Source organism: Betta splendens, chromosome 9 (genome assembly GCF_900634795.4).
Source record: "Betta splendens chromosome 9, fBetSpl5.4, whole genome shotgun sequence".
NCBI classification, from domain to species: domain Eukaryota; kingdom Metazoa; phylum Chordata; class Actinopteri; order Anabantiformes; family Osphronemidae; genus Betta; species Betta splendens.
The window spans coordinates 10399434-10410373 of NC_040889.2; the positions used below are offsets into that span (position 1 = coordinate 10399434).

At 44.1% G+C, this 10940-nt stretch overlaps 1 protein-coding gene across 1 annotated transcript in view; it reads left to right on the forward strand.

Annotated features, from left to right (window-relative positions):
- rassf3 (Ras association domain family member 3) overlaps positions 1 to 10896 on the forward strand; it is a 28300-nt gene extending 17404 nt beyond the window's left edge. The window contains exons 3-7 of the mRNA XM_029161077.3: positions 4997 to 5104; positions 5997 to 6170; positions 6474 to 6561; positions 7834 to 7949; positions 8061 to 10896. Of these exons, the coding sequence (XP_029016910.1) occupies positions 4997 to 5104; positions 5997 to 6170; positions 6474 to 6561; positions 7834 to 7949; positions 8061 to 8231 (657 nt within the window). The 3' untranslated portion in view covers positions 8232 to 10896. The remainder of the gene's footprint in view (positions 1 to 4996; positions 5105 to 5996; positions 6171 to 6473; positions 6562 to 7833; positions 7950 to 8060) is intronic.
- The last annotated feature ends 44 nt before the right edge of the window (positions 10897 to 10940 follow it).

A 10940-nucleotide genomic window follows, 5' to 3' on the forward strand; every position in this document is an offset into this window, starting at 1 on the left:
CCATTACTGGTCACAGCAGACGTTCTCAGGCTCCACACAGACACACCTGGCCGTGAAGGACAGTTTGCACGTCTCTGTTCGTGTTTTGGAGCCTTTTAGAGCGTATTTGGCTTCTTTTCAGCTTGTTGTGTCTCTTTTTGCATCAGCGTCTTTTACGAGACCCTTTAACGGTCATTTGCTTCATCGGTTCTAACGTTAGTAATGAAGTTAGACAGATGACTGGTGGTGACCGGCCTCATCTCTGTTGCCTCATGTGTGACTCATGTGTGGCTGTGGGGAGTCAGGAAAGCCTTGCTTCCATTATTGTGCCATTAAAAGTCAACTTCTGTTACTTTGCTCTTTCGTTTCATGATTCTTGAATATATTCTTCCTCTCTTTCTTCCAAAGTGTCTAGCCTCATCTCATTTATTACCTAGTGTTGTTTTAGTGTCTGAGTAATTACAATGATATTAATGGTCTGATTCATCTGTGATAGTAAATCATTTGCTGATTGGGTTATAAAAATAAAACTTCAGCTGTAAAACATTAAACGTGTGTTGTCCTGACAGGTGATAAGTTCATTCATTGTCAGAGAATATGTTAATTAGCTTGAGCCCCTCCAAAAACCTACATTTCGAAAGACCTACAGATTAACAGGAAGTAATGAGCTAAATCCCCATGTTTAGCGGAGTTCCTATGAAACTACGGGAGTCTGACTTATTGTTGCCTCACCGTATCAAACCACATGCCTCCTTTTTCTTCTTTCTTTTACTCCTCCCTCAGGCTCAGAACAGTATCAGCCCACACATGATGATTCATCACTCCTGTTGCTCAACCATTCCCTTGTTGGGGAACATGAAGCCACTTTTATTACTTTTTTATTTAGGAATCCAACGTTACCTCTGGAAGGTGTGAGGGAAATCATTCAGAGCTGTCTGTGAAATGGTTTGACGCAACTGCATCATGTTCTGAATCTGCTTCAGCTTCAGTTTTCTCTCATCCTTCATACTTCCCACTTTGTTTTTACTCCTCTCCTCCTCTGCGGCTTTGTTCTTCCTTTTGTGCTGATGAAGGTCTTGATGGACGTCTGTTCTCTGGGTGGTCCATTCAGACAGACTCTCTGTGGTTCTTCACAGTCTTGGTCCATAACCTTGTGTCCTGGACTCTGCTGTTCATGAACCACTCTGGGAACATACTGTATCAACAGTCCCGTTGGGTCATGTGTCTCCGTGTGGTTCAGTTGGTTTAGTCTGCAGTTTCACTTCCCAGTTTTTGAGGACATGGATGTTATCATGGTTAAGGTTTTTCAATTGTTTGGTTTAATTAAATTATCTGAATGGCCCTTGGTTGCTGCCTACATTTGTTATTCAAGCAGATAAACGGTCATGATGGAGGAAAGGTGCGAGCACTTCCATTTGTACATTACGTACATGTGTGCACCAATTAGCGCAGGAATGCTGGGAGGAAAGGTGTGGCCGATCTGGACTTCCCCCAGTGGACTGGACAGGAAGCAGCTCAGAGAGGGAAGGGGTGAGAGCGAGCGGGCGGGCGGAGGGCGGGCACCTGGAAGACGAATAGCTGCTGCAGCTCACTTAGTAATAGATTATTTAAGCCAGGTTGAATTTTAAGTGGTTTTCCTAAATATATTAATAAAAATATCACAAAGGACCACTGATGTGTTAATGTCTTACTGGACTTATAGCTTCAAGGTAGATTATCACAATCTCTAATAATACTGTTGTATTTTAGAATGTTGTTCTTCTAAATGTATATTTGATTCAGTTAGAGCAGGGAAACCACTGTGTTTAGTCTGCCTCCAGCTTCCATCACCCTCGCAGCGCTGCAGGGCGAGTCCAGTCCTCGCTGAGCGAGTTGTCTCTACACGCACACGCTGGTGTGGTGATGTCACCTGTTTACAGATCATGGATGCCGATGAGCGTGACAGCGCTCCACAAAGACTCACTGCAGGTGTGGAGGAAAAAGACTGAAGTACAGTGAGACCCTGACGTGGAGTCAAAGAGGACACCTGATATCGCGTCGCCTCAAGGCCGCAGCTGTTGTTCCCTTGGTCCCGTTCGAGCTGTGGCTCAAGACTTTCAGTTATCGGAGCCAAAATCACCTCTTCAAACAGGAATGTGTTTACTGTCAAAACAGGGTCCATTTATAATAAACACAGCTGCTTAATTTTAAATAATCAATTGTCACACATTTAGGTAACAATGGACCCTAGACTAATGCTCGAGAAGGATCTAATCTGCATTCAGTTGCCAACTGTAGCGCATAATAAATTGTATTTCACCTGTTCCAATGCATTTCATGCTTTAAAGGTTGTAATCCACTTTATTGCAGCGTATTGATGGTACAGGGGTTCTTACAGTAGTTCTAGAGCGATTCCCAGCCAGTAGCAGTAAACCTGGCTGTCAGAACATAAACCCTGGACCCAGATGCATGTGTGGTCCTCATTCTTCCATTTACTGTCTAATACGAGTGTTAAACATGTGGGAACATCTGGCTGTAACTACTTTTGAGGAGCCCGTTGAGCGGCTGGCTGACATGAAATCTGCACATTTTTGTACGTTGTCGACATGTGGTGTCAAGGCCCCATGTCAGGACTTTGATGCTCCTACAGTACGTACAGTACATGTGTTGAATCCCAGCTACTGTCGTCTTTTCTTTCTGTTCCCCACCGGTTGTTTTTGTCCACTGTTGATCTTCCAGCTCCAGTGGGAGGATTCACTGCTGTCTCAAATAAGACCATGACCTCATGGTGTTGTAGCACCGCCGTGCTCTGCTTCTCCTGTTTGTTTGGACTTCATCGCTCGCCCTCCCAGTTCCTCTTAACCCCCTCCAGCCTGGACATTGCTCATTGCTTAGACATGTGTATGTGGACGTTTAGAGTCAATGCTGCAACACACACACACACACACACACACACACACACACACACACACACACACACACACACACACACACACACACACACACACACACACACACACACACAGACTTGGAGATAAAGAAAAGCTCTAGTAGATAATCATTTAACCACTGGAGTCACATTTGAGGGAAAGTACCAAACCTTTACTGCTGTAATAATCCAAGGGTTGCTGGGTACTTTTATCTTTGTGTGTGTGTGTGTGTGTGTGTGTGTGTGTGTGTGTGTGTGTGTGTGTGTGTGTGTGTGTGTGTGTGTGTGTGTGAGAGAGAGAGATCGTGACACTGAATGTCACACAATGATTAATATCAGGGTTTTGACATTTTGCTTTCCTGTAGAGCTGACAACCAGTCCCACCTCTTAATTACCTTGCTTCCTCATTTCTCTACGTCTTATCATTTCCTCTACGTCCGCGTGTCTTTCTCTAGATGGTGAGATAATCTCCTTACCTGTCACAGCCAGCTAATGAGCTCTGACTTACCTGAGCTGTCAGGTGCTTAGGGTAAACACTGACGTGTGACAATCACCAAGGTGTCTGGAAGTAAGAGATCTCAAAAACTGAATCGTTATTCAAAAGTGAATAGTTCTTAATTCATCATCTAGTCGTTTGACCAGTGGCCTGTAAACCATACACATACTGTCTGTATATGTTCATGGCTGTTGCCCTCGACAATGCTGAGACTCTCTCAGCTGCTGTAACAGTGTCTGCTATGTTTGCACATGCTGTATTGGCACCTTGTCTTTTCCTTGAGCCGCGCGTGTTTTCCCATATAAGGGTGAACGTGCCTTCAAAGTGTGTGTGTGTGTGTGTGTGTGTGTGTGTGTGTGTGTGTGTGTGTGTGTGTGTGTGTGTGTGTGTGTGTGTGTGTGTGTGTGTGTGTGTGTGTGTGTGTGTGTGTGTGTGTGTGTGTGTGTGTGTGTGTGTGTGTGTGTGTGTGTGTGTGAGAGATTTTTTTATAGATGCAGAGGCTGCACTATGCCCATGTAAGCACAGACTACGCTGGGGACTTCGATTTGCCACTCACACACTCACTGGAAAAATCCAGACAGAGACGGCATCTGATCGGCTTCTAGACTTTCTGTATTTCATCTTATAAATGCAGTTTAGTGTTTACAGCTTTATAATCAAGGTCACAGTCTCAAACTGCATTAGTTGGACTTTGTTTGCGTCTTGACCTGTCCTGATGCTCCTACAGCCATTCACGCATAGACAAGACAAACTGAGTCAAATAAAAAAACTTCAAATAAACCAATGAAGATTAATGTTAGAGGCCAAATTATGATTGTTTCACTGTGGATGGAATGTGTGTAACAGGACACGAAGGTCAGGTTGTCGCTCCAGGGTTTACTGTTACTGTTGCCGTTGTGTTTACATCAGTATTTCTACATTGTAATAAAGTGTATGGAGTAATTCTGTCTGATGTCTATGGGACCTGTCTGATTCTTGGCATTAAAGTCGTGACCTATATTCTAACTTTTTAAAATGAGCGGCGCCTCTTGAAGAGTGTTCTGTGTGGTTTGCGTTTTCATTTCTGCTCTGGAACTTATCAGCTTATCAGCCGGCCTCCATTTTGACCTTCCCCACCTCCTTCTGCTATTTATACATAAACACAGTGTTGACTGCTGTCTGTGGCTCTGTAAGGCCTCACATACAGCGGAGCCTCTCGTGTGGTCGCCTTGACTAACTCCCATACATCTGCACACTACACTGAGAGTCCACGTGGCCTTCAGTGAGCCAAAGCTGTGACTTTTACAAGTGGAATTTGTTTGAATAAGATTTGCATAAACTGTCCTGCAAGACGTTTCTTTGTTTTGTCTAAATTTAGTAGTCAGTTGCTCACCATGAGACCTGAGATGATGTGTCTTTGCCCCTCCAGCAGTAAGTGTTGGGTAAAGTAGATAATACAGATTAAAAAAATAAAATTAACTTCTCCTCTGAAGTTTGTCAGACTCATTGTTTGCAGCTGTGTAATATTGTTTTAATAAAGGGCAAAAGCATTTCGACATGAATGACAACTGCATGTTGGTCTACAATGGCCTGAGTCCATTATGTAATTTCTCCTTTTGCTTCCACTCCGTCAGGATGTGGAGAAGGACAGGGAGCTGCGGACTGAGTTCAGCACGGAGGAGATCAGGCAGATGATTGAGAAGTACAACATGCTGACCAAAGACCTGCTGAAAATGACCCTGGTGAGTGGAGAAAACACACAAGCATCTGGATTATGAAAATGTTCTGATCACATTCAAGTTTAAATTGAAATGGGGGAAAAATGTATTTATGAATTAAGGCTTGACGTTTGTATCAACTGGAGTCACTTCACTTTTAATATTAATAATAAAATGGTACGTTGCTAATTACTGGCAGTTAACATTCAGAGTGTGATGAACAAACTTGCCAACTCAGGCAGGATTTCACATCTGAACAGTGTTAAAGTGCCCACATCCAGGCTGCCTTCCTCCCAGCGTCCCCCCACAGTCCTTTCGCTGTCATGTGACTCCAGCTATTGTTCCTCGCCACAGTGTTTTCTTTGGAAGCATAAAAGCTGTGCGAAGCTGTCGCCACACGAGTTTCTACGTTATGGCCAGTATTACTGTTAAAGTACTGTAGGTGTTACTGTTAGACAGGCACCACTGGAGAGTATCTGTAACAAGAGCCTTTCATTTCTCATTGAGGGGAAAGTCGTAGAGTTTAGTTCCTTGGAACATCAGGGAATACAGGAAATACATTCTAAATAATACTGAAACTGGAACCACCGCGCGTCTTTTCTTTGTTCATGGTTAGTTTTATTTTACTGTGTCCTTGTCGCTCATCTCTGGAGTCGCGAGGTTCCCTTTGTCGCCCCATCTAGTTTCATTCTCACTTCTGTTCGGACGGATCCTCTTTGTCCGACCTGACACTCACACGTTACAGTCCTCCAGGCCCCACGTGGAGTAATGAGATTAAGATGCTCTGCCTCCGTCTGGGGCCATCTGTCCTGCAGGGCTCGCTGGGCTGATGAGAGGGGGGGGCTGCTCTCATGTGAACAGAACAAACCTGAAACTCAAAGAGAACTCATCAGGACACTCTCTCTCTCTTCTCCAGGGTCCTGCTGGTGTCTATACTGGTTTCATCAAGGTCCAGATGGATCTGCGAAGGCCGGTAACGGTGCGGGGCCGCCAGACAGGAGCAGGAGGAGCGCTGGTGGAGGAGGCTTTTTATCTGCCCCGAGGAGTCCTCAACACCCTCCACATCAGCTCCAATAACACAGTCAGACAGGTGGCTGACACGCACACACACACGCACATGCACACACAAGCACACTTCACAGGCTGCTAAACAATTTAATCAAGATCTGATGACACATGGGTTGAAGCTGGGGTCAGATTTTTATTAAATCCTGATCGGTCCAGTCAGCTTCTCTTTAGTGACCTATTGTAGAGGAGATGATGACCTTTTGTCATTTTATTCACTTGACATCCACTCATACTGGTATGAACCTTCTAAAACGACGCTGTGCTCTTGTGTTTACTGTGTGGCCAGTTGTTGATGACCTCATGTTTTGTCCTTGTGTGTGTTCAGGTGATCGTCGCCCTGCTGAACAAGTTCACGGTCGCCGACAACCCGGCCAAATACGCCCTGTACAAGCGCTGCCACCGAGAGGAGCAGGGTAAGACCACTGATGTGAGGGGGCGGGGGGTGGAATCTCCAGGGCTGGAGACAGTGCTTCATGCCAGGCTCAGTATTAGATGATTTGGCACAGACAGTGTCAAGGAGGCTCTGTGTGTATATTTGGAGGCCTCGCCCTCATGGTGCTGGTGGTTGAATGCCTTAGGGCTCTCCCCACGATCGGTAACTCACCAGGAACATACACGCGCATGAATCCACAGCTGCTGCTTGGTCCATATCAAATGTTGGCGCCTCTATTTAAGGAAAGGTTTTGTTGCCTTTAAATATGAATGTTTCAACTTGACTAGGCTAAAAAAACCACATCTAAGTTTGCGTTTGTGCAGTTTTCTCGTCTTGTCTGACGTCTGTGAAACATTTTGTTCCCAAACGTTTTATAGCGAATCAGACGGAGCGTGTTACTGCTGGTTTTCACTCATTACTGGAGACTGGGACGAGACTCTGCTTGCTAATAAAGGACTGTGTCTAGACAAACGTCTGACAGCAGCTGTATGAGGGTTACACATGTGAGTTGGCCCACACATTCGGCCCTTAAACAAGAGAGGGTGCACAAGTCTCACATGTTTGAATGCGTGACTGCTGACATGAAATGTGAATTCCTTCCTGTGCGTTATTAGAGGGCATCGCTGCGCCACAGTCCTGCAGGGCAATAACAGGGAACTTGGTAATTAATAGACTTTGAAACCAATTTGGTGTAGCACAGAGCTGGAGCTCCATGTTGCCACAGAAATGGATATTCTGCCATATCTGAGATAGTCACCATTCCCCCCACAAAACAAAGCAGGAAGTGAAGAACAGCTGCAGGGAAGGGCTGGCAGAGCATCACCCCAGAAGGAACCCAACATCTGGGGATAAACACACAGGCTCCCGGCTTTTCCCAAAATCATTAATAACACATTTCAAATGGTGTTTGACATTCAGGTCTCATGTTCCAGCGCAGCTTCTACGTTCCTGGTCTACATAGATCCTAGCCTCTCACTCTGTTTTTGTAAATTACTGATCGTTAATGTGCCGCACCCATCGTTCCATCCTGTGCCAGGCCTGTTTATACACACATACAGTACACATGCATGCTGTAGTAACCACAGCGCTGCATGCGTGCGGTTGGATTCAAACACGTGTTGCACAGGCTAAGTGTGTGTGTGTGTGTGTGTGTGTGTGTGTGTGTGTGTGTGTGTGTGTGTGTGTGTGTGTGTGTGTGTGTGTTGTGTGTGTGTGTGTGTTGTGTGTGTGTGTGTGTGTTTGTGTGTTACAGTGTATGTGTGTAAGCTGGTGGACACCGAGCAGCCTCTGTTCCTTCGTCTCATGGCTGGGCCCGACCCGGACACGCTGAGCTTCGTGCTGAGAGAACAACAGACTGGAGAGGTCATGGTAAAGACACCCCAAACTTCAGTTGTTACTAATTTATTTAACAAGTTTAAATTGTAGTTTAAAAGAAACGATGAAATACTAAAAAGTGATGCATCTCTGTGTACTTCTCAGTGGGACGCGTTCTCTGTCCCGGAGCTGAGGAACTTCCTGCGGATCCTGGACAAAGAAGAGCAGGAGCAGCGGGAGGCGGTGATTCGCCGTTACAGCCTGTACCGTCAGAGACTGCAGGAGGCGCTGGTGGAGGCCCAAGGGCCAAGCTTCCCAAAGGATTTAACTGTATAAGCACGATGCTGATGGAGGACCGTTTTGTAAGGCTTAACGAAGAGGGGGGGCGTGAACGCAGATTGAACCGGGAGATTCCAGCACCTGGATGGGATGATGCAGACTGACCGATGGATGATATAAAACACAGTAAGAGGACAGAGAAACTGAAATACAGCAAGTGAAGGACAGGAAAAAGGAGAAAAGGACAAGTGTTAAGCTGGACTTCAAACTGCTGCTGGCTCTGCAAACACAAAGATTCACTCTGCCTGTGCCATAGTCCTCCGTCTGCTCTCCCTCTCTCCCTCCTTCTCGTTCCCCGTCTGTCCTGCTGTCACCTCATTGATGCAGGTTTTCTGATTCCTCCGCGTTCCACACCAAACTGTTTATTCTTAAACTCGTGAACAACTCGGCGCCAAATGTGCAGTTAGAAATTAATTTAATTTGTTTTACAGATCTGTGCATATTTTTTTATTTATATGGGTGAAGCGTTTTGTTCTCTTTATAAAACAAAGTCTTATTTGAATTTTTTCTCGAGCTGGAACAGCATCGGTTGTTGACACAGATGCAGAGAATAGTTCAAACTTCGGATAGAGGTAAACACACAACATGAGTCAGAAACCACCGAGCAGAAGGTTGAGCAGATTGAAACAAGAGGGTGTGGTCGACCGTTTTGACTAAAAGAGGATAAATGAGTGAAGTATCTATACATGAGAAAGGAGGATCCAAGTTTTAGAAAAGGTAAACGGGTGAAGTAGGTTAGCTAGGGAGATATCGATAGATGTGACCTCTGCTTGGTCGGAGGAAGGAGAAATGAAAATAGACTAGTTTCTGTAAGTTGAATTAAGAAGGACACAGGAAGTAGAAAAGGAACCTTAGATGGAGGAAGGAAAATGAGTAGATGGATCAGAGCAGAGGAGGAAATCTAAGGGACGAGTGTCGTAAAAGCAGGATGAGAACAATGATGGGATTTTCCTCAAACCAAAAGTTATCATGATTAAGAGCTTGTGCAAGTTTTGCGTTTATGAATCCACAGCTGAAAGAAATCGAGGTCTGGAGGCGCTGATAGGTGCAGGAGACGGGAAGAGAAATGGCTGCATTGTCCCACTCTCGTCTTTTCGTGGGCATTCATTTATTGTGGTTCTGCGCTCTTATCTCAGAACATGCAGCCATGCCCTCTTCTCCAACCCGGCTTCAGCTTTTTCTCTCTTGTGGATGAAAAGGAAACAATAGGAAACAGGTAAAGGACGAAACCTTGAGGAGAAGCTGAGCAAAAGTAGAGAGAAGTAGAGCTGTAAGAGAAATATGCAAAAGCAAGTGCAATGAAAGAATTTGATTTGGGCTCATGGAAAGATGATGATGCCAATAGATTTAGAGCTAAAGTAAATATCTGGCTTGAATCAAGTCCTTTTGGTGGAATAAACCACTAAATCCTGACAATCAACTCACTCAAATATTAATGATCTCATGATGAACGGAGAACGCCTAGTCGTTTTAGCTGCAGATACTGAATGACGTTAATCTGACGACGCTGTGGTTGTACAATGCCTCCATCTAGTGATCACGGTCTGCAGCTGTTCTCACATCTGTGTCATATGTGCATCGATTATCTTAGAGTTTTATTTAATTGTTTATTGTTCTAACCAAAGATCTTTTTTGTGGCGTTGCCTGAAACAAATCGAGGCCTATTCCTGCTAGAGAGGAAGCTATCATTTAGAGTTTTATTTAAACCCTTGTCTAGCCCTTTGTTTAAACACTGGGGTAAGTGATTGGAAGCAGAAAAGGCAATAACATTTGAGCTCACTGGATCCTTTGCTTGCTTCAAAAGTCAAATCCTTTGCCTGTACTGCACATCTAATCATTAAACAGTAGATATTTGCATCGGGACAGTTAACGCATCTTAAAGCCACATTGTTGTTTGTGTCTCTTAAACAGCTATAGTCGTTAAAACGCATCAGACCTGACTTATTGTATCGTTACTTTTTCCTTCTTTGGGCACTTTAACTTTGAATTCAGGGAAGACAGGTTCATTTTGTTCTTAACATCTAAAACACTATAATCTTAGGCTCCACTTATACAAATGTAAGACAAACGTGATGGTTTGATTTTAAGCTTATTTTATTTTTTTGTCTCCATGTGATTTAAGTTTGCTGTAGACTGTGAAATGTTTTGTTGAATCTTGCCTCTGTACACACTATGGACTGTTTAACATTAAAGCGTCATCATCATAGAAAAGGGCCATTAGTAAAATAGTTTGTGGTTACAAACAGGTTGAAAACATGCTATTTTATAAATGCTGTTACCTGCTTGTTTTCACATTATTCTCTATACAAAAGCCTTAGATCAGTAGTGTTAATCTATCTTAGTATCTAAGGTTAATATTATACCTGATGTATATATTGAGATCTTGTTTATGGCTGCAAGCAGAGACGATGTAAACTGTCGACTGAACTTTGCTTAGAAATACTAGTTTGACAAAATTTTATACTGTGTGGATGTTGTCTAGTTTAATCCCAGCTGTCATGTTACTTTATGTCTGCGTTTGAGTGAACTGTGAGTTTGGTTTTCAGAAAATGCCAAAGATCTGTGTGTAGCTCTGCTGCCATTTACATATTTCCCCCCCCATGATGCTGTTTTTGTTTTTGTACGCTGATAAGATTGACAATAGATGCCCTGTCAACCATCAGGCTTCGTCTCACATGAATTCACTGGAAGCTTTGACCGTTTTGC